We start from the raw sequence: 24851 nt of genomic DNA on the forward strand, positions 1-24851 counted from the left end.
CATTATGAAATGAAAAAAACATTATATTTCACTAATATTTTGCAACGACCTCCAGGGTACTAATGATGGGTTTTCAAACTTATGTGTACTTTTCACATGTTTAGTCATTCCTTGGTGCAATATTGACCAAACACTTTCTAAACACCTGTCACTTGGTACGTTATTAGTTAGTTCTTATCTCTTTCCCTTCATGAGGAAATCTATTGAATGAAAGTATATAGCTCGACTGGGTCCATTCTACCACCAGATTCCCCATTACATGATTCTGTCATTTTAGCCAGTTAATTTTCCTTTCTCTCATTGATACTGCTTATCTTTCAAAGAATTTTGAACAGAGTTACCTTGTTTGAATTCAAGCTTACATTCAGGCTTAGTGAATGGATGATAAAAATAATTCCAAGTGTATAATAAATGTTCTAGCCAAAATTGTAGATTCTGGCCTCTATTATTCTGGTCTCTTCTGAAAGGGAGAGACAGTTACTGTTCTTAAGGGATTATCTTAAAACAACAACATGATCAATTCACTGCTTCCAGATGTTTCTCTGCACCTTCGCCCTCACTCTTTCTCCTTTGTCCCTTTGACCAAGTCTTGAATCCTTGACTTTAAAAAAAAATATACTCAATGTGTTTATTTCATTAGAAACTTCCATAATCTTTACAGCTTGATTGAAGTATGACTGACAAATAAAACCTGTATAGGTATATACCGGAAGGTATATAATGTGATGTTTTGATACAGGCATACATTGTGAAGTACTACCATCATCAAGCAAATTAACATATCATCACCTCACATGGTTATCATTTTTCTGTGTGTGTGTGTGTGTGTGTGTGTGTGTGTGTGTGTATGTGGTGAAAACACCCGAGATCTACTATAAAAGTAAAAATGTATGACCTATTGACTTCCCTATTGTAGAATTCTGGTGAGATTTTTAAAAATATAGATGCCCTAGTCCCACCACTGATGAAATGAATCATAATCTCTTAGGGTTGAATTGTGTTTGGTATTTTTTTTTTTTTAAAGTTCCCAAGGTGGTTCTGAAATATAGCCAGGGCTAAGAACAACTGAGCAAAATAATTAGGCAAAAGCAACTGTAAATTTCCATGATTAAGTACCAAGCCAGACCCATTTAGGAAATAGTTTTCTAAGCATCTTTTTAAAAAGAAACAAACTACATTTAGAGCACAATGAAGTTCGAAGATCAGTGATCCTATAAACAAAATTCAAGCTGTAGTTCTGACCAGTCAAGTAGCAAGAAATAAAGAACTAATGTGGTCATTGGCAATGACCTTATTCACCGCCTTCCTTTTGATGCACAAAGTAGTTTTAAAAATATAAATAACACATGTGTTAGGAGATTCGCCTTTAGGAAATAATGTTCGATTTTAATCAGATCAGTACTCACTTGGCAAAATTTTCTCAAAATAAATCGTCAATGCCACATAGAAGAAAAGATCAAAAGCCAACATGAAATTTGTTGCTATTATCAGATTTGAGTAGTCTGATGGATTAGGAAATGCACTGGAATTCAAATCATAGTCTGTGCGCAAAAGCTGAAAATTAAGAAGTAATTAAAGAAAGGACGTTAGTTTTGTGATAAATTTTAAACAATTAGGTTTAGCGTAAACGTGTAAGAGCTACTTTTTGCCTCTCACTAACACAAAGTTGAACGAAACTGCCTTCTTTACAATTCTCAATTCTTTTGGAAGGCATAGGTGTGTGACCAACTATAATGAAATTTATTAACTGCTCTGATTAAAGTATGTTCCAGTGAAACTGGAGCATTAGGAGTGTTACAAGATTTTTGTTCCCTTAGTGCCTGTTGTTCTTGGTCCTGCCGCTTCGAAGAATGAAGAGGTAGACCAGACAAAGAGTGGCGGGCAGCAAAGCAAAGTTTATTGAGCGATAGTATAAAGCTCCCGGAGAGGGAGGGGACCTGAGAGGGTTGCCCTTTTGGTATTCAAATCTAAGGGTTTTTCTAAGCTCTTTTGCAGATGTACCTTGAGCATTCTGAGCATGGGCCCCTTGTGGATTGGCTGCTAAGGTGTGCCAATCAGGGCTTTGATCACACACCTGTCTACCTATTGGGTTATTGTTCATGTGTTGATGGTCTTTTGGGCTGACATTTGGACACAAACTGCCTCAGCTTGTGGTAGTGACCCACGTTTTATGGTTAATTGTTTTGTTTCAGGATGTTTTGCAAAAGTCACTTCTGCAGAGGCTACTAGACAGGATGCTATTGTGGTCTTGTCTAATCCATAAAACAGGATGCTAGAATGGTTTTGTCTTAGCTGTCCAGGTCTCTGTTTTCTTGTTGGGGACCCTGGCCCTGACTACCTAAGTGTCCAATGACCTCCTAACAGGAGGAGGCAGGGAAGTATGGGAAAAGATGACATTTGAGTTCAACCTTAGATAAATTTTTACCAAATAGGATATAGGACAAAATTGTGGTCCTCCTTGAAAATGGCTACATGAGAGAGAATTCATGCTCTTGGAAAAACAAAACAAAACAAAACAAAACTGGTGTGTTTAAGGAGAACCTGTGGGAAAAGTGGGCTTGTCTATAATGTTCAAGTTAATGGGTCTTTTGTAACTAATTATCCTTTCATTAAGAACTAAATAACGGGTATGTGTGCAATGATCGACGTTACCATTTAATTGCAGGGACAGCAAAGTGAGTTCAATTTGAGAATCAGATAAAGAGAAATGACATTTGACAAGGAGAAATGTAATTTGCTGGTCAATTAATGTGTTTTTAACTTTTGATTTTCTTTTCTTTTATACGGTAGTTTATAGATTCATGTATGTTGTTCAGTTACGAAGTCAAAATACGAGCTGGAATAATTAGAATTAGATTTGCAATATCAAATCCATATTTAATTAAGAGCCAAAGGGGCACTGGTGGCTCAGTCGGTTAAGTGTCTGCTTTCGGATCAGGCCATGGTCCCAGGTCCTGGGATGGAGCCTAGCGTAGGGCTCCCTGCTCCTCATGAAACCTGCTTCTCCCTCTCTCACCCCCCCCCCCACCGCTTGTGTTCCCTCTTTCACTATGTCTTTCTCTGTCAAATAAATAAATAAAATCTTAAAAAATAATAATTAATAGTCAAGAAAACGCTTTAGATCATCTATGAAGAATGATACGCTGACCTTCCCTTTTTTCACTCACCAAATGGCTTATTTTGCTGAGCTCAGTATGCCCAAAGCTTTTAGAAGTTCATTTTTGCAGGGTGTCTGAGTGGCTCAGTCAGTTAAGCGACCAACTGTTGGTTTCAGTGCAGGTCATGATCTCAGGGTCCTGGGATTGAGCCCTGTGTTGGACTCTGCACTTAGCACAGAGTCTGCTTGGGATTCTCTCTCCCTCTCCCTCTGTCCCTCTCCCTTATTCTCTCTCCCAATCTCTCTCTCTAATACATGAATAAATCTTTTTTAAAAAGTTCATCTTTGCAATGTCACAGTAATCTGCACAGAGGCTTTAAATCTGACAATGCTAATCATAGAAATGACTATAGACAACTGAATTCCAGACAGAAAAAGATGTTTCTGAAATTCCATCAATCAACAATTGGATTGTTTCTCACCTGGGCCATTCCAAGCATGAAGGCAAACGGGCTAAGAAAGCTTAAAATCCACTCCAAGGATGTAGGAAGTTGCCTGTACAGTGCTGTAAATCCCAAACTTCCCCAAAAGACGGTGAGAAGGAACATGACCAGACCAGTGAGGAAAGATTTCTTTACCAAGACGCTCATTAGAAAAGCCAAAGCTATCTAAAATGAGAGAAGATCCAGTTGGTTTATATTTCTCTAAGGATTATTCTTAGCATAACACAATAAGGGATTGAATATACAAAATTAGAGTTACATTTTTTTGTCTATAATACAAAACTGTGCTCTACAAATTGCACTATAAGTTGACATTACAAAACACTGCAAATCTTTTTAAAAAACACTACATTCTTAATCTCAGGAAAGAAACTGAGTGTTACTGGAGTGGTTGGGGGTGGGAGGGATGGGGTGGCTGGATGATAGATATTGGGGAGGGTATGTGCTACGGTGAGCGCTGTGAATTGTGCAAGACTGTTGAATCACAGATCTGTACTTCTGAAACAAATAATGCAACATATTTTAAGAAAAAAGAAAAAGAAGAAGATAACAGGAGAGGAAGAAAAGGGGAGTATGTCAGAGGGGGAGACGAACCATGAGAGATGATGGACTCTGAAAAACAAACTGAGGGTTCTAGAGGGGAGGGGGGTAGGGGGATGGGTTAGCCTGGTGATGGGTATTGAGGAGGGCACGTTCTGCATGGAGCACTGGGTGTTATGAACAAACAATGAATCATGGAACACTGCACCAAAAACTAATGATGTAATATATGGTGATTAACATAACAATAAAAATTAAAAAAAAAAAAACACTACAAATCAAATACATAGATACACATAGATGTTCTCGGGCAAAGAGCAGACAGTGAAGAAAAGGGATATGGAGAATAATTACCTATTTAGAAACCAACACTTGATCCTTAGGGTAGATTGGTAAATTGGATAGAAAGCAATTTAATTCACCAACTCACCAAAGACAATCCATAGAGGAAAAAGATGGTGAAGATCGCCATGAAGCCAGTCAGAATGACAAACTGGACAGATTTTATAATAAGTGCCAAGAAAAGTGCCATAATAAAGATGAAAACACCATAGAGTAGACCCCAGGAGAGCCTAGGATGGAAACAAGATGTTATTTTAGAATTTCATGTTCCATTGAAAGGAGGATCTAGAATGGATTCTAACATTATTCATTGATTCATTCATTCTTTCAGTAGATACTTATTGAGTTTCAGGATATGTAAGTACAAGATAAATATTTTGGGAAGAATTCTTTAGGAATTAGGGATATTTTTTGTCCTAAAATTAGTTCCAGAAATACACACACACCTACAGGTACACACACACACCACTGTGGGGAAAAGGAGAAAATAGTCTTCCAGTCTGATTGATTTTGGTTCAAACATTTTTTTCTGCTGCCTTCATACTCTGTGACCTTGAGCAAACTCTGTAATCCCTCAACATTTTCTTTCTTTTTTTTATTGCTCTGTACACTAGGAATAATACCACAGTTTTAGTTCAGTGAAGTTATGTCTATGTGGGACACTGTCTTAGTACACGGTAACTCCTCAGTGAATCTCAGATCCTTTTCTCCTCTCAGGCCTTTCTAGGGGTGAGGAGCTTCATGGATTTCCTCAAAGATATAGGATAGTTCACTTTCCTTTCTTCAATTCTTTTATCACGTTGATCGTTATTCTTTGAAGGGTCTAATGAAATAATGAAAAACAAAAACAGCAGCAAAACCAACAAAGTAATAGCCTACGCATATAGCAATTACTCTGTGCCAGAAAATGTTTTACGAACTTAGCAAATAGAAAATCATTTTATTTTCACAAAGGCTCTATGCAGGAGCATCCTTATTTTCTTAATTTCTAGACAAAGAACCTACTGAACAGAGATGTTAAGTAACTATGATTTCAAGTCCAGGAATTTTGGCTCTAGAGTCGTTAGATTTTGCTGCTCCGTCATACTTCCCTCCAATATTAATTCAATAAACAGTTCAATATTGACTTATAGCATTTTCTTCCAGACTCCAAATTCGTTGACATTTGCATATTCCACCTGGCTTCCTAGCCTCTGTGTTACTTTACTTTCTCTTCACTACGAACATCACCTCCATACTTTTTTCAGTCATTCTCAAGTTCTCTCTCACACAGGGCCTTGTCCATCCTTGGAATTACACAGCCTCTGACATTTTAAATTCAAACTACCCAGCCCCTATTCACAATCCTGTTCTGCCAGCTTCTTCCTTCAACTATATCCATCATACCAGATCTTTAGTCTCAAAAGAGCTCCTGATCTTAGACCTATTTTTTCCCCCTTTCCATCCATGCTGGCTTGAATTCCACTTCCATCCGGCTTTGACACTCAAATCTACCATTTCTACAGCACTCTTAGCAGTAGACTCAATGTCCATCCCTCATTATCCCTACCTCACAACCAGTAGACTCATTGGCCATCCCTCATTATCCCTACCTCACAACCACCACACAAACCCAAACCTGCTATTCTTTCTTCAGTCTGAGAAGCACAGTAACCTGCAACCTTAACTTGGCAAGCATTACATCAATGACAATTTATCCCATTCATAGGGAAGAGTTAGAAAATCATTAGGTTTGAATACTGATGCTTTGAAGAGGCCCACTCTTCCTGAATCCCTACATTTATTTGTCCTACACTTTACTCACCAGAATGCTGAATCCTGAAGACCCATCATCCTCATCAAGCCCTTCATCTTTTTCCTCTCTCTTGTAATGTTAAGAGATGCATAATAAGTGAATGAGGAAAAGGAAATAACACAGAAGAAAATGAAGAAATCAGCTGCAATGCCCCCTTGACTGACAAAGGGATGTATCTTCATGTTTTTTCCAGTAACGGACATCAATTCCTCCATCACTGAATGATTTGTTGCAGTCTGAAGAAATATATTAATAAACAAAATTTGTATATTCATGGATGGCATGCTCTGTTTTCTTTCAGTCATCTGTTTTCCTCTGAACACATAACTGATCAATCTGGATCTGATCCTAGCCTAAATTTTCACTTCCATGTTCCACCATTGGCCCACTTGGGGCCCTGCCTCCCGGCATTCTGAGCTTCTCACAGTTCTCAAAATTTACGATGTGTTTTATCACTTCCCTGCCTAACACTGCCTTATAATGTGCTTGAAATAGATTTATGACTTTGTATACTTGGCAAATCTTACCTTAAGCTTCAGTTTTAAATGTTACTTCAATTAGGAATTCTTTCATGGCACTCTAGGCTGAGAAGTTAGGCTTGTTTACTTACAGACCCTTTATACCTCCCTGATACCTTACTTCTCCCTTTCTAATAATGTTCTTTCTTTCTTTCTTTCTTTAAATTCTAGTTGGTTAACATATACCATAATACTGACTTCAGGAGTAGAATTTAGTGATTCATCACTTACATACAACACCCAGTGCTCTTCACAACAAGTGCCCTCCTTAATACCCATCACCCATTTAGCACCTCTCCCACCCCCCTCCCCTCCAGCAAACCTTAGTTTGTTCTCTATAGTTAAGAGTTTCTTATGGTTTGCCTTCCTCTTTCTTCTTTTTTTTCTTCCCTTATGTTCATCTGTTTTGTTTCTTAAATTCCACATATGAGTGAAATCATATGGTATTTGTCTTTCTCTGACTAACTTGTTTTGCTTGGCATAATACACTCTAGCTCCAGCCACATCATTAAAATGACAAGATTTCATTCTTTTTGACGGCTGAGTAATATTCCATTATATATATGTGTGTGTGTATATATATAATGTGATAATATGTGATATATATATAATATATATGTGATAATATATAAAGACAAATATAAAGGAAATAAATATATATATATGTATCACAACTTCCTTATCCATTCATCAGCTGATGGATATTTGGGTGCTAATAATATTCCTATTATATGCCTGGCTTCTTGACAAGTTTGAATTCTTGGGAGAGAAAATTTCTCTTCTATTTATGTTTGTAGCCCCCATGGCATATAGAAACTTAAATAAACTTTGTACTAAAGAAACCAGTGATTAAGTGAAAGAACAGGCTACCCATTTATGTATTATTTCATGAACCTTTTGAGGCCTCTAATACCATTAGTCTGCATGCAACATTAGTTAGCATGGAACATTTGTACTCACTTCTATAATAGCAGCATTGATAGCAGCTTGAAGAGCGACGAAACCTCTCTCCCAGTATTGTGAAACTTGGCAGTTAACACCTCCACTCATTTTAAAACAATGAGCTTTAAGAAAAAAAAGAAAGCCATAAATATCATTATGGATTATTTCAGTCCTGATTATAGGAAACAGTGGACTTTACAATGGCTTCACATTCCAAATGTTGTTATTTTGACTCAAGGCCTGTGAAAACATAAACTGGAGTAATGATTCTCAAAGCAGGGCAGACAGAGCACTTATAGGGGATGTTCTGCATTATATTAGAATATACTATGCTAAGAGAGAACCTAAAAGCAGCAAAGAGCAGAAACGAACACAGACAACAGACAGTTAACAGTCACCTTACAGGTAATACAATGGCACTAAATTCATACCTTTCAATAGTTACCCTGAATGTAAATGGGCTCAATGCCCCAATCAAAAGACACAGGCTATCAGATTGGATTAAAAAACAAGACCCATCCATATGCTGTCTGCAAGAGACTCATTTTACACCCAAAGACACCCCCAGATTGAAAGTGAGGGGGTGGAAAACCATTTACCATGCTAATGGACACCAAAAGAAAGCTGGAGTGGCAATCCTTATATCAGACAAACTAGATTTTAAAACAAAGACTGTAATAAGAGATGAGGAAGGACACTATATCCTACTTAAAGGGTCTATCCAACAAGAAGATCTAACAATTGTAAATATCTATGCCCCTAACATGGGAGCAGCCAATTATATAAGGCAATTAATAACAAAAGCAAAGAAACACATTGACAACAATACAATAATAGTGGGGGACTTTAACACCCCCCTAACTGAAATGGACAGATCATCTAAGCAAAAGATCAACAAGGAAATAAAGACTTTAAATGACACACTGGACCAAATGGACTTCACAGACATATTCAGAACATTCCATCCCAAAGCAACGGAATACACATTCTTCTCTAATGCCCATGGAACATTCTCCAGAATTGATCACATCCTAGGTCACAAATCAGGTCTCAACCGGTACCAAAAGATTGGGATCATTCCCTGCATATTTTCAGACCACAATGCTTTGAAACTAGAACTCAACCACAAGAGGAAAGTTGGAAAGAACTCAAATACATGGAGGCTAAAGAGCATCCTACTAAAGAATGAATGGGTCAACCAAGAAATTAAAGAAGAATTAAAAAAATTCATGGAAACCAATGAAAATGAAAACACAACTGTTCAAAATCTTTGGGATACAGCAAAGGCAGTCCTGAGAGGAAAGTATATAGCAATACAAGCCTTTCTCAAGAAACAAGAAAGGTCTCAAATACACAACCTAACCCTACACCTAAAGGAGCTGGAGAAAGAACAACAAAGAAAGCCTAAACCCAGCAGGAGAAGAGAAATCATAAAGATCAGAGCAGAAATCAATGAACTAGAAACCAAAAGAACAGTAGAACAGATCAACGAAACTAGGAGCTGGTTCTTTGAAAGAATTAACAAGATTGATAAACCCCTGGCCAGACTGATCAAAAAGAAAAGAGAAATGACCCAAATCAACAAAATCATGAATGAAAGAGGAGAGATCACAACCAACACCAAAGAAATACAAACAATTATAAGAACATATTATGACCAACTCTATGCCAGCAAATTAGATAACCTGGAAGAAATGGGTGCATTCCTAGAGAAGTATCAACTACCAAAATTGAACCAGGAAGAAATAGAAAACCTGAACAGACCTATAACCACTAAGGAAATTGAAACAGTCATAAAAAATCTCCCAAGAAACAAAAGCCCAGGGCCAGATGGCTTCCCAGGGGAATTCTATCAGACATTTCAAGAAGAATTAATACCTATTCTCCTGAAACTGTTCCAAAAAATAGAAATGGAAGGGAAACTTCCAAACTCATTTTATGAGGCCAGCATTACCTTGATCCCAAAACCAGACAAAGACCCCATCAAAAAAGAGAATTACAGACCAATATCCTTGATGAACATGGATGCAAAAATTCTCACCAAAATACTAGCCAATAGGATCCAACAGTACATTAAAAGGATTATTCACCACGACCAAGTGGGATTTATCCCTGGGCTGCAAGGCTGGTTCAACATCCGCAAATCAATCAACGTGATACAATACATTAACAAAAGAAAGAACAAGAATCATATGATCCTCTCAATAGATGCAGAAAAAGCATTTGACAAAGTGCAACATCCTTTCTTGATCAAAACTCTTCAGAGTATAGGGATAGAGGGTACATACCTCAATATCATAAAAGCCATCTACGAAAAACCTACAGCGAATATCATTCTCAATGGGGAAAGGCTGAGAGCTTTTCCCCTAAGGTCAGGAACGCGGCAGGGATGTCCACTCTCACCACTGCTATTCAACATAGTATTAGAAGTCCTAGCCACAGCAATCAGACAACAAAAAGAAATCAAAGGCATCCAAATCGGCAAAGAGGAAGTCAAACTCTCACTCTTTGCAGATGATATGATACTGTATGTGGAAAACCCAAAAGACTCCACCCCAAAACTGCTAGAACTCATACAGGAATTCAGTAAAGTAGCAGGATATAAAATCAATGCACAGAAATCAGTGGCATTCCTATACACCAACAACAAGACAGAAGAGAGACAAATCAAGGAGTCGATCCCATTTACAATTGCACCCAAAACCATTAGATACCTAGGAATAAATCTAACCAAAGAGGCAAAGGATCTGTACTCAGAAAACTATAAAATACTCAGGAAAGAAATTGAAGAAGACACAAAGAAATGGAAAAACGTTCCATGCTCATGGATTGGGAGAATCAACATTGTGAAGATGTCAATGCTACCTAGAGCAATCTACACATTCAATGCAATCCCCATCAAAATACCATCCACTTTTTTCAAAGAAATGGAACAAATAATCCTAAAATTTGTATGGAACCAGAAGAGACCCAGAATAGCCAGAGGAATACTGAAAAAGAAAAGCAAAGCTGGCGGCATCACAATTCCGGACTTCCAGCTCTATTACAAAGCTGTCATCATCAAGACAGTATGGTACTGGCACAAAAACAGACACATAGATCAATGGAACAGAATTGAGAGCCCAGAAATGGACCCTCAACTCTATGGTCAACTTATTTTTGACAAAGCAGGAAAGAATGTCCAATGGCAAAAAGACAGTCTCTTCAACAAATGGTGTTGGGAAAATTGGACAGCCACATGCAGAAGAATGAAACTGGACCATTTCCTTACACCACACACAAAAATAGACTCCAAATGGTTGAAAGACCTAAACGTGAGACAGGAGTCCATCCAAATCCTAAAGGAGAACACAGGTAGCAACCTTTTCGACCTTAGCCGCAGCAACTTCTTCCTAGAAACATCGCCAAAGGCACGGGAAGCCAGGGCAAAAATGAACTATTGGGATTTCATCAAGATAAAAAGCTTCTGCACAGCAAAAGAAACAGTCCACAAAACCAAAAGACAACCGACAGAATGGGAGAAAATATTTGCAAATGACATATCAGATAAAGGGCTGGTAACCAAAATCTATAAAGAACTTATCAAACTCAACACCCAAAGAACAAATAATCCAATCAAGAAATGGGCAGAAGACATGAACAGACATTTCTCCAAAGAAGACATCCAAATGGCCAACAGGCACATGAAAAAGTGCTCAACATCGCTTGGCATCAGGGAAATCCAAATCAAAACCTCAATGAGATACCACCTCACACCCGTCAGAATGGCTAAAATTAACAAGTCAGGGAACGACAGATGTTGGCGGGGATGTGGAGAAAGGGGAACCCTCCTACACTGTTGGTGGGAATGCAAGCTGGTGCAACCCCTCTGGAAAACAGTATGGAGGTTCCTCAAACAGTTGAAATTAGAGCTACCGTTCGATCCAGCAATTGCACTACTGGGTATTTACCACAAAGATACAAATGTAGGGACCCGAAGGGGTACGTGTACCCCAATGTTTATAGCAGCAATGTCCACCATAGCCAAACTGTGGAAAGAGCCAAGATGCCCATCGACAGATGAATGGATAAAGAAGAGGTGGTATATATACACAATGGAATATTATGCAGCCATCAAAAGGAATGAGATCTTGCCATTTGCAACGACGTGGATGGAACTGGAGGGTGTTATGCTGAGTGAAATAAGTCAATCAGAGAAAGACATGTATCACATGACCTCACTGATATGAGGAATTCTTAATCTCAGGAAACAAACTGAGTGTTACTGGAGTGGTCGGGGGTGGGAGGGATGGGGTGGCTGGGTGATAGATATTGGGGAGGGTATGTGCTACGGTGAGCGCTGTGAATTGTGCAAGACTGTTGAATCACAGATCTGTACTTCTGAAACAAATAACGCAACATATTTTAAGAAAAAAGAAAAGAAGATAATAGAAGAGGAAGAAAAGGGGAGTATGTCAGAGGGGGAGACGAACCATGAGAGATGATGGACTCTGAAAAACAAACTGAGGGTTCTAGAGGGGAGGGGGGTAGGGGGATGGGTTAGCCTGGTGATGGATATTGAGGAGGGCACGTTCTGCATGGAGCACTGGGTGTTATGAACAAACAATGAATCATGGAACACTGCACCAAAAACTAATGATGTAATATATGGTGATTAACATAACAATAAAAAATTAAAAAAAAAAAAAAAAAAAGAATATACTATGCTTTCTCACACTATCTTCACCTAATCAAGAATTTTGTGGAGCTTTTCCCTTCTATCATTTTGTATTGTCGAAACAATCTTTTTACGTTTTTCAAAGGTTAGTAGGTCTTTTATGGATTGAGAACCATATAGATTGAGAACTAGAGCTTTACCTAACATTACATACAACACAGGCAATAATGAGCAACTGGGAGTTCAGAGGAAATAACTTACTATGTTTAAATCATGTCAACCAGAACATCTTTTGAAGAAAAAACATCTTATCAAAAAAAAAAAAAAAAGCCTACCAGTCCATCGAGTATTAAACTGCATTAAAGAGAAGGTGATACATGAAAAAGTGCTCAACATCGCTTGGCATCAGGGAAATCCAAATCAAAACCTCAATGAGATACCACCTCACACCCGTCAGAATGGCTAAAATTAACAAGTCAGGGAACGACAGATGTTGGCGGGGATGTGGAGAAAGGGGAACCCTCCTACACTGTTGGTGGGAATGCAAGCTGGTGCAACCCCTCTGGAAAACAGTATGGAGGTTCCTCAAACAGTTGAAAATAGAGCTACCATATGATCCAGCAATTGCACTACTGGGTATTTACCCCAAAGATACAAATGTAGGGATCAGAAGGGGTATGTGCACCCCAATGTTTATAGCAGCAATGTCCACCATAGCCAAACTGTGGAAAGAGCCAAGATGTCCATCGACAGATGAATGGATAAAGAAGATGTGGTATATATACACAATGGAATATTATGCAGCCATCAAAAGGAATGAGATCTTGCCATTTGCAACGACGTGGATGGAACTGGAGGGTGTTATGCTGAGTGAAATAAGTCAATCAGAGAAAGACATGTATCATATGACCTCACTGATATGAGGAATTCTTAATCTCAGGAAACAAACTGAGTGTTACTGGAGTGGTTGGGGGTGGGAGGGATGGGGTGGCTGGGTGATAGACATTGGGGAGGGTATGCGCTACGGTGAGCGCTGTGAAGTGTGCAAGACTGTTGAATCACAGTTCTGTACTTCTGAAACAAATAACGCAACATATTTTAAGAAAAAAGAAAAAGAAGAAGATAACAGGAGAGGAAAAAAAGGGGAGTATGTCAGAGGGGGAGACGAACCATGAGAGATGATGGACTCTGAAAAACAAACTGAGGGTTCTAGAGGGGAGGGGGTAGGGGGATGGGTTAGCCTGGTGATGGGTATTGAGGAGGGCACGTTCTGCATGGAGCACTGGGTGTTATGAACAAACAATGAATCATGGAACACTGCACCAAAAACTAATGATGTAATATATGGGGATTAACATAACAATAAAAAAATTATAAAAAAAATAAAAATAAAAATAAAATTTCTCAATTTTAAATGTTTAAAATATTTTATAATATTGGGTTTTCTTTGCTACAAAGCCTTGTCAATACTTTGTATTGTTCTATTTGCTGTTTTTGGCCCATCTTGTTAAATACAAAATGATATCACATGTGGTTTCAAAATGCATTTCCCTGATTACTAATGTAGGTCCAAGTCTTTATTCTTGATCTGTGTTTCTCCTTCTATGAAGTTCCTATTTATATCTTTCACTTCTTTCCCATTTCTATGCTTTTTTTTCTTATTTATTCAGAGAAAATCTTTATATATTCTGGTATTAACTTTTTGTTAGTTTCATTTGCATAAATATTTCATCACAAGTTTTGCCCTTACTTTTCACTCTCTGATGTCTTTTGATAAAGATATTTCCTTAATTTTGATCTAGTTGAATTAAGCAAACTTTTCTTTTATAGTTAATGTATTTTTTGTTTTGTTTAAGAATTCTATTCTATCCAACAGTTATAAAGATATTCTCCTATACTGACTTCTAGAAAGTTTACAGGATTTTTTTTTTCACTGAGTTCTGTACCTGGAAATTGGTTGTTTAGTACGAGACAATTTCATTTTGTTCTTTATGGAGAGATGCTTTTCCCAGCACCAATCACAGTGTCTTCTCAGTCATACGTTAGTTTTCATGTTTATGTGAGAGCTTTCCAGGTTTCTTTCTTCTATTTCATTGGTCTATCTGTCTTTTAGTATGGTAATAGCATACTCTCTTAATTACTTATTTAATTCTTTTTAAAAACCATCTTGGCCTTTTTTCTTGTCTATGCATTCACTGGGTATATAGTCTCTCCAGGTTCCAAATTAATACAGAAATGTCCATCTCATATAAACCCAAGATCTTCTCACCTGTTCTCATGTAGCTAAAACCCAAACCTCTTGGTTGGTGAGACTGGCAAAATCATAGAGCATTAACAATAATCAATCACTCTGGATTTGGTGCCCTCTTCATTTTAGGCCCTCAAAAATAAGCTTACTCAGACATTTGAAGAGAAGCTTCTTCTATTTTATCCATAAACAATTTTACTTTCCTTCAGCAATATATATTATAACCACATATTGCATTTTATATATATGTATATGTACACACGCATATATGGAATTATATGTATATATAACCATATATAACAACTATCTAATACAGTATATTAATAAATCCAAAAACCAATGTACATTCTTAAAATTTGTCGATTATCCTGTTGACATCACATTGCAGATAAGGATTTTTAAATTTGCTGTATTAACATCCATCCCTATATATAACTTATGACATAACTGAAGTGGAGAGCACTGGAATTACATAGCTGGAAAGTTACCTTCATGGTCCCTGTGTTCCTTTTTTGCTGGGATTCTGTATCCCAGCAAGAATTTCAAATGATATGAGAATGTATTAGTGAAGATGACTTGTATTACTTCCTCAGGATAATTTGGCATTAATTCTTTAATATTTTCTTCACTGGACAGCCCCAAAACTTTTATATCTGCCATTACAAGATGGGAATATATTTGTTAGTAAATTTCTAGGAGATCAACTTCAGGATGTCATGATAAATTACTTTTACTAGAGTTCTTTATGGAAATAAAACAAAATCAAATATCAACTTTGAGTAGGTCAGGCAGAGTAAAGTTTAGGAAGAGACATTGCTCTTCAGAAGAACTACATGAAAATTAGTTATTTTATTTTCATTTGTAGTTCTTGAACCAATTTCAATCACATATAATATCATTCCATACCAATTAAACTATTCACAGGAGAATTAGCATTGCAATAAATCTACAATGTAGTAAAAAAAAATGGTCACAAATGGTAGGTCATTGTGTTTAAATCACAATTAGGCTCTGGCTTATAGCAGATGGAAATAATTATAAAAATTCACTTTCCTTTAATAATCCTGACAGTATGGTAAATATACTAAAAAAAAGAATGAAAAATTTTAAAAATACGTCAATTGATTATATTGACATCACTAAAATAATCCCTCTTTTCAGCAGATACTGTGTTTAATGCCATACAGAGGTCTCACTAAGACTGAAAGAATGAGAAGGAATGCAAAGAAAGTCCTGGACTGGGGTGGGAGTATTGAAGCTGCAAGTGGAGGAAAAAGGCAGCACGTATTTTAATAGAACTATTCTTTTTCTGGAATCTATTCCTTAAATCCATGTGATCTTGAGCAAGTCATGTAAGCTTTATCACTCAATTTCCATTATTTGTAAGATAAACAATATTATCTGTTATTAGTACATAATATTACTACAGAGTACAGAAAAATATAATACAGAATAATATTATCACAGAATAATATTCTATTACTACAGAATAAAAGCTCTATAAAATCTAGTGCATGAGAGCATTTAATGAATATTTATCATAATTGCAGTTATATCATTTATGAAACAAAGATAATAATGCATTCATTGTAAAGATAAACTTGATGTAAAGACCTTGCACACAGTAGTCATTTAATGAATATTTATTAACCCAGTTGCATGGGACCTTGAACCAGGGTGTTGTTGAGAGGCACAAATTTATGTGTTGTGAGCCCTGCACCCCACCAGGAGGACATCTGTGAACCAGAGGGTGAAGGCAAACACACCCTGGGATAGACAGGGAGACCAGACCTTAGGTGGACAGTGCAGATCAGACTGTGATCTTGAATCAGAAGTGAAGTCAGTGTTGGTAGGCAAGATGCACAGTGCAAACATGCCAATTCAGGTGGGAGTAAGGGGGTGGTGGTTGGTGAGGCATGATGGGGAAGCAAGTTTAGATGTAAACCATCCACCTGTCCTAGCAGTGTGCAATGAAGCATGGACAGGAAGGAAAAGTCCAACATAATTTGGAAACTGTGGCCATAGAGACTCCAAAGAGCAAGAGACTGAACACAGATTACAGAGAGGTGGACTTCTGGATACTGAATACAGTTAGGATCCAAGCACAAAATTAATGGTTACATAAGCTGTAGTAGAATCAGGGACATAGGTTAGCAAAGAGAAGAGACCTTAAATAGACTTCCAGTGACTGGGTGGAGCAAGATCTAAAAGTTCCCCTTATAGTAATACTCTTGGTGGGGAATTATGGTGTTTAAAATTGATATTGAGTACCTTCCAAGTCACTTTATTCATTCATTCATTCATTTATTGAGTGTGGGGAGAGGCAAAGAGAAAGGGAAAGAGACTCTCAAGCAGGCTCCATGCCTAGCACACAGCCCAGTGTGGGGCTTGAGCCCACGGCCCTGAGATCATGACCTGAGCCAAAACCAAGAGTCAGATGCTTAGCCAACTGAGCCACCCAGGTGCTCCCAAGTCACATTTTATGTTTTTTTTAATTGACATATAATTCATATGACATAAAATTCATCCTTTTGAACTGTACAATTTCATTATTTTTAGTATATTCACAAAGTTGTGCAAGCTCTAAACTGTTTTTAAATTATAACTCAACTCACATTTATGGGCCAATCACCATAGATTTCCCTTTGAGGTATGCATTTATATTTGCAAAGAAGAATTGTTTTTATTCGCCTGACATTCAGTCCCCCTTCTAGTAAACACTCTAAAATTCATTTGGGATACTGCCACTCTTCCACTCACATACTACGTGGTTTCAATATGGTTTGCAACATGACCTAGGAACCCAACCAATGGGCAGTGACATTACTGTTATTCTTCTATCCAGTGAGATTCATTCTTGGTGGACCAAGACCAACACTAATCCAAAGTAGACTATCATTCCAATGGGTCTAATTTCTGAAATTATTTTGAACTGCTGGGAAAGGTCTGTACACTTTTCACTGGAGTTGTTTTTGGTAGGTCATAAATCTGGAGCTTCTGCAGACTAAGTCTGCTTCTATTTGGGGAGAGCCAACCTGAGATGAGGCTAGCACACAATATTATAAACCTGACAACTGGAGACATATTTCTTCCTCTACTGATGACCCATCTCTATCCATACTCATTTCCTTAAACTTAGACAAAAGATACTCCCCTCTCAATGAGACAAGTTGAATTGGGATTCTCTCATTTTCCACTGAAGTATTCATGAAAAATATAGTACTGTTAATCTTATTTGAATATGGTGATAATGTGGCTCAGAGAAGTTGATGACTTGCAAAATCCACTGCAGACCCAGTAACAGAAGTACTTTTAGTCAAATGTTCTTTGACTCTAAGACTAGTTCTCTTGCCTCTGCACTAGGCTGTTTCTCTTCTGATTTCAGAAAATTATTCTAAAGGAAAGTGACTTTGACAGTCATAATGCTCTCCTTACTTTTCATTGATAAGTATCTTAACACTGAAGGGTGGAAACTTGAAACTCAGAATACTCATCAATAGAATCTTCAAATATAGTAAGACAATTTTTGGTCGTAAAAAGCTGGAGAGGGAACTCCCATAATCAAATTCAAGAGAAGACTCGTTTTTGTCTCTAATAATAAGCAAATACTAGAGTGACAGTCTCATTCTAGTAATAAGGCTTCCCCAGCCAAATGTCAACAATTCCCTAAACACTCCTGCTTTTCAAAGTCTGCCAAACACTATATTCCATGCTTCCCCAAACCCTATGCAAGATCAAGATTTCTTTGCTGAGAGACCGTGCACTCAATTTCACATAATCTATAAATTTTGACAACACAGTTTATCAACTGAAATGCAAATTAAATGCATGTCTGCAGTCAAATGAACCAAAAATTGACATCCGGAATTCCTCTTGGTTACTAGAAAACTCACCTTTCATGAAGGAAGCTAAGGCTACTTTACTCATTATCTGTTGGGTTGAATTGGTGACAGGTGTGTATATAATAGAAAATGTAGAATCTTTAAATGAGTCTACCGGTCCCAGGTCCACAGCAGGCAGTGAAGAGAAATCATTAACTTTATGATTAGTAGGATATAGATACAAACAAAGTAGGAGGAGCAATGCGGTCAACCATTCCTACACAATCCAAGAGAAAGAATAAAGAAAATCATGATTTTGAATTAGTTATCCACAATCATTTGGTCATACAGTTTGTCTTGTGCATTTTTCTGCTTTCAATATACGCCACATTATGAACTGTTTAAAATAGGTACAGTACAAAATTCAGCAGTCTGAGTAATTCCAATGAGCTCTTAATAGGTATTCAAGTGTATTGATCCACAGCACCAGTCTAAAGCATGCACTGATCATGAAAGCATGAGAGGCAAGCTATTATAAATTATTACCAGCTGGTATGACCTACTCATGCTGTATCTGGTTCTACTGAGAGCCTAGTGTTCCATGAGACAGTTCCAAGGCACTGCTTACTGAGTAATAATATACTGGCTACATGCCAAGATCCTGGTGTTGGAAACTCAGTACATTTCAGGCAACTGAGAAACACTGTCTTGTTAGTTACCATTATGGGTCACCTGCAAACTTCCAATAAGACATCACTTTATTTCCTAAATGGATGATGATAGAAAAAATTCACAATTAGACAGTAAAATTCTAATTTAGTTAAAAATGCTACTAATTTATATCTATCTGATTTTCAGAAGATATTGAAGTTCAACCAGGATTTTTGCTATATGGTAAAATGATAGGAGCTAATGCTAATTTTCTTCTTAGTACTAATAACATTTCCAAGTTTTCTACTCTTTTGAAGAGAATGATTTATTTTTAAAAAGAGAAAGAAATTCAAAAGAGAATATACCAGTTACCTACTTCCGTGGGTTAATTAACCATGCCTTCAAAATCTCAGTGTCTAAACCTGACTATCCATAAGTGGGAGCCCTAGCAAACATGTGACCACTGACTTTTAAAACATTTATTGGATTTTCTATTGCTGGCCAGCATCGGTGACTTTAGACCTCAACTTGGGATCTGTGTCAACTGAAAGGTCTGCAGACAGATTGCAGTTTGAGAAAGAGCTCTTTCTCTTGTAGAGAGGTTTTCTGGTTTGGTTTGGTTTTTGGAAGGGGAGATAAAGTATAGTTACTTCCCAGGAAATACACATTTCCATACTGTAAATAAGAAGTGACAGAGATACTGAATGATACCATCAAGGACTCTCTTTTCATTCTCCATTTCTTCAGAAGGTTCTTGCATAATAATGCCCATGTCTGTTGACACACACTTATTTCTCTCTTAATCATTTTGCCCTGTTTAATAAGAAAGAAAAGGAGAAGATAACGTAAATGTGACGATCTTCATGAGAAGACATACCCTGCAAACAGAAAAAGAGCAGCCTGATAATTGCAGTGTTATAAATGAGTGCTTGGACTCTGTGAGTTCCAAAGTTAGCATGTTATGACTCCCCTGGCTTTCTTTTCTTTCCACTTCCAAACTCTTTACTCCCTTATTTTTTTGGTGATGCATTGTGTCAGTGACCAACGTATTGCCTCAGCTCTATGAAAATGGATCTCGGCCTTTTAAGTCGTTTTCTTTGCCAGCCGGCATAATGTAAAGCTTTGTCAGCAGAGAGGATCGAAGAGACATTGCAGGAAGAAGAGGCCTTCCTTTGTGATGTCAGAGTGGTCCATTTTCCCCATTCCTGGAGACTGTATTTTTTTTTCCCCGCTGCTCAGACTAAATGATTTTCTCCAATGCAAAGTGCCTGGACGGTGAAAGTTTCACTGTGTGTTTTCAATAACTCTTGACTCAAGATCAGTAATGTATCTGGGAGCCCCAGACAGCTAGGGCGTTTCCCCCAGAGTTTTGTTTCCTTTGGATTCCCTATTGCAAAGTCAGTGCACTCCTTGTGCCCATGGCTTGACTTTCCGTGGGCTGCAACAACACCTATCTAAACACACCTTAGTTGACGCAACGTCACCCTTGCATGGAGTAAAAAGCAATGGCCATCTACCACCACGGGTGGGGTGGGAAACCTCCCTGCCCCCACTCCTAAGCAAAGGTGAGTTGTTGCTGAGGTTTGCTTGGCAACCCAGCATTGACACAAAGCAGAGACAGGCTATTAGCCAAAGAGGGGTGAAGCAGCTCTCACATATCTAAGACCTCCCAACAGATACAAGAACAGATTGTACAACAGGCCACAAAACAAGTCTTAGCAAATTGAGATTATACTGAGTGTCTTTTCTGACCATGAGGAGAGGAAACTAGAAATCAGAAACAAAAGAAAAGCTGGAAGGACATTGAATCCGTGATCAAAGACCTCCCAACAGAGAAAAGCCCAGGACCAGGACCAGATGGCTTCTCTGGTGAATTCTACCAAACATTTAAAAAAGAATGGGCGCCTGGGTGGCTCAGTTGGTTAAGCGACTGCCTTCGGCTTAGGTCATGATCCTGGAGTCCCAGGATCGAGTCCCACATCGGGCTCCCTGCTCAGCAGGGAGTCTGCTTCTCCCTCTGACCCTCTTCCCTCTCGTGCTCTCAATCTCTCATTCTCTCTCTCTCAAATAAATAAATAAAATCTTAAAAAAAAAAAAAAAGAATGAAGGGCACCTGGGTGGCTCAGTCGGTTAAGCATCTGCCTTCAGCTCAGGTCATGATCCCAAAGTCCTGGGATTAAGTCCCGCCTTGGGCTCCCGGCTCAGTGGGGAGTCTGCTTCTCCCTCTCCCTCTCTCCCCTGCTTGTGCTCTTTCACTCTCAAATAAAATAAAATCTTTTTTAAAAATTAAAAAATAAAAAAGAATGAATGCCAGTCCTTCTCAAAGTTTTCCAAAAAATTGAAGGGGAGGGAATACTTTCAAACTCATTCTGTGAGGCCAGCATTACCCCGAGGCCAATGACAGATGAGGACACTAAAAGAAGAGAACATTACAGACCAACATCCCTGGGGAATTTAGATGCAAAAATTCTCAACAAAATATCAGCAAACTGAATGCAACCACACGTTAAAAGGATCACACACCATGATCAAGTGGGATTCACTCCTGGGATGCAAGGATGGTGCAACATATGTAAATCAATAAATGTTATACACCACGTGAGTAGAATGAAAGGTAAAAATCATATGATCATCTCAATAGATGCAGACAATACACTTCACAGAAGACAACATCCTTTCATGATAAAAACCCTCAACAAAGTAGGTATAGAAGGAATATATCTTAACGTAATAAAGCCTATATACAATAAGCCCATGGCTGACATCATACTCATGGGGGAAAGGTTGACAGCTTTCCCTCTATGATCGGGAATAAGACAAAGACACCCATTTTTACCCCTCCTGTCCAACACAGAAGCCCCAGTTCCTCACTCTACTTCTGTCGACACCTTTTGTCTGGTAACTCTTTGAGTTCCTTCCTTAAAGGCGGAGTATAACTTTGACTGTAGAAAGGAGTGGGAGTGACTATGTGCCAGTTCTCAGCCTAGCCCTTATGAGGCCTTGGGTGTATCTCCTTGCTGTTATGGCTCGATCATTGCTGCAAGAGAATACTGGGCCAGCCTCTGGGACCTGAAAAGCATATGAAACATAGCTGAGTCATCCCAGTCATGCCAGTATAGACTAGCCTACATCAGACTATGGCCAGCGAGACTCTGGGGATCCAAGCCTATCCAAGATCAGCAGAATCTCTTAGAAAATACCCAATGCATGCAGAGAAAGGGGAACCCTCCTATACTGTTGGTGGGAATGCAAGCTGGTGCAGCCACTCTGGGAAACGGTATGGAGGGTCCTCAAACAGTTGAAAATAGAGCTACCTTACGACCCAGCAATTGCACTGCTGGGTATTTACCTCAAAGATAGAAATGTAGTGATCCGAAGGGGTGCATGCACCCCAATGTTTATAGCAGCAATGACCACAATAGCCAGACTATGGAAAGAGCCAAGATGTCCATCAACAGATGAATGGATAAAGAAGATGTGGTATATATATATATATATATATATATATATATATATATATATATATATATATATACACAATGGAATATTATGCAGCCATCAAAAAAACCCCCAAATCTTGCCATTTGCAACAACACGGATGGAACTAGATGGTATTATGCTAAGCGAAATAAGTCAATCAGAGAAAGACAAGTATCATATGATCTCACTGATATAAGGAATTCTTAATCTCAAGAAACAAACTGAGGGTTGCTGGAGTGGTGGGGGTGGGAGGGATGGGGTGGCTGGGTGATGGACATTGGGGAGGGTATGTGCTATGGTGAGCGCTGTGAAGTGTGCAAGACTGTTGAATCACAGATCTGTACCTCTGAAGCAAATAATACATTATATGTTAAAAAAAAAGATAGTGGGAAGGGAAAAATGAAGAGGGGAAATTGGAGGGGGAGACGAACCATGAGAGACTATGGACTCTGAGAAACAAACTGAGGGTTCTAGAGGGGAGGGGGTTGGGGGATGGGTTAGCCTGGTGATGGGTATTAAGGAGGGCACGTCCTGCGTGGAGCACTGGGTATTATATGCAAACAATGAATCATGGAACACATGGAACACATCAAAAGCTAATGATGTAATGTATGGTGACTAACATAACATAATAAAATTAAATTAAAACAAAGATGAAAAGAACCCCAAAAAACTAAATCACCCCAGGCAGCCTAGCTATAAATGTTTATTGTTATGTGTTATTTGTTGCTTCTTTCTCTTTTGCTGTGCAATGTAAATGCAGCTATGGACCACAGATATATTACTTAGGATTCCCTATTTAGCTTCTACAATATTGTGTTTCTTTGATTTTAGTGGCTTTTTATTTTTGGTTTCTAATTTGATCATGCTGTGGTCAGAGGAAGTGCGACTCTGTAAGGTATTGCTTCCTTGAAAGTTCCTGAGACATCCTTGGTGGCACAGCATATATTAATATTTGGAGATATTCCATAGATGCTTGAAATAAACATATGTCAGCTTTTAGTTTGTTTTATAATTGTGTTCTTTGAATTTTCAGTATCCTTTCTAATGTTATGTTTACTAGATCAATTATTTCATGATATAATTTCTATTAAATTTTTCCAGGCTGATAATAGGTTTGCCAATTTCTTATTGTATCTCTGTTACTTTTTAGTGTGTGCATTTAAAGACTAAGAGGTTAGGTGCATAAAACATTGCTTTACTGTTCATATTTTAAGGGTAGGTCGCTTCTACTTCTGATAATAGCACAGAGACATGAAGTTTCTTTAGCTTAATATTTGCCTAATGTAGCTTTATCTGTCTCTTTATTTTTAACCTTTTGCCAATTTTTTAAAATATGTGATTAATGTAAGAAAGATTCAAAATTTATTTTTAGAAATCCAAGCTGATAGATGCTATATTTTTAAGAAGTGAATTTAGTCATGTATAAATTTTCATTTTGGATTATCTTTCACTGTGTTTTATTCTCACTTGAAGCCTGCTTTTCCTCTGCTTCTAGTTTTGTCCAGATTACCTTCAATTGAAATTTATCAAGGATCCCTCCGCATGTTTTCTTCCTGTCCCAAAGATACAAAGATATTTATAAAAGATATTCCTTTGATGATTACTCTTAATTTGGGGTCTTTCCTGGAAAAATATCTTTCTTTTTCAAGTGGAAACTCCACATAATTTATTATCCCCATCCTCTTACAAAGACTTTCTAGAAATTATCTCTCTGCTGAATTTCAAACGTGACATTCTGGTTATTATTATACAGAAATTTGTTCAATCTTTAAAAAATACACAAAGTGAATTTATTTTAGCCCTCTATAGTTAATTAAATTTGCCAATGGATTACCCAGGTTACTCTGGGGATGCTGTGATATATTTGAGCTTGTTCTTGCGATGGAGGGTAGAAACTCCACCTGAAAAGGCTTGGATGGGTTTTAGCCAGATTAAGAAACTTCCACCTGGCTCCAGTCCCTTCGATTTTCCATCAGAAATTAGTATCGCCTACTTTATTTCCCCCCAACTCATGTATGTTCTGTAGTTTATCAAAAGGCTAACAACCTGAATTCCTTACTCTGCATGCAGGAGACAGTTTCAAGTTGTGAGGACTCTGATTTTTTTCCTCTTATACGTTTGTTAAAGTCAGAGCAAAATGCTAACACTTGAGGAGCTTGAAATCTGTTTGGGGAAATAAAGTGCATTTGAAATAATATTGTGATAAGGAAATGCGGCATATTTCAATTCTGATTCAGTACATCCTGTACATGGG

At 37.9% G+C, this 24851-nt stretch overlaps 1 protein-coding gene across 1 annotated transcript in view; it reads right to left on the reverse strand.

The window, feature by feature from the left end:
• LOC113939585 (ATP-binding cassette sub-family A member 8-like) overlaps positions 1-24851 on the reverse strand; it is a 69920-nt gene that overhangs the window by 44186 nt on the left and 883 nt on the right. Inside the window, exons 2-11 of the mRNA XM_027625912.2 lie at positions 24644-24760; positions 24108-24150; positions 19826-19927; positions 18536-18740; positions 15131-15295; positions 7756-7859; positions 6287-6513; positions 4571-4712; positions 3580-3765; positions 1407-1554 (exon numbers count right to left, since the gene is read on the reverse strand). Coding sequence (XP_027481713.1) covers positions 1407-1554; positions 3580-3765; positions 4571-4712; positions 6287-6513; positions 7756-7859; positions 15131-15295; positions 18536-18740; positions 19826-19927; positions 24108-24150; positions 24644-24760 — 1439 coding nt within the window. The remainder of the gene's footprint in view (positions 1-1406; positions 1555-3579; positions 3766-4570; positions 4713-6286; positions 6514-7755; positions 7860-15130; positions 15296-18535; positions 18741-19825; positions 19928-24107; positions 24151-24643; positions 24761-24851) is intronic.

Source organism: Zalophus californianus, chromosome 16, assembly GCF_009762305.2.
Source record: "Zalophus californianus isolate mZalCal1 chromosome 16, mZalCal1.pri.v2, whole genome shotgun sequence".
NCBI classification, from domain to species: domain Eukaryota; kingdom Metazoa; phylum Chordata; class Mammalia; order Carnivora; family Otariidae; genus Zalophus; species Zalophus californianus.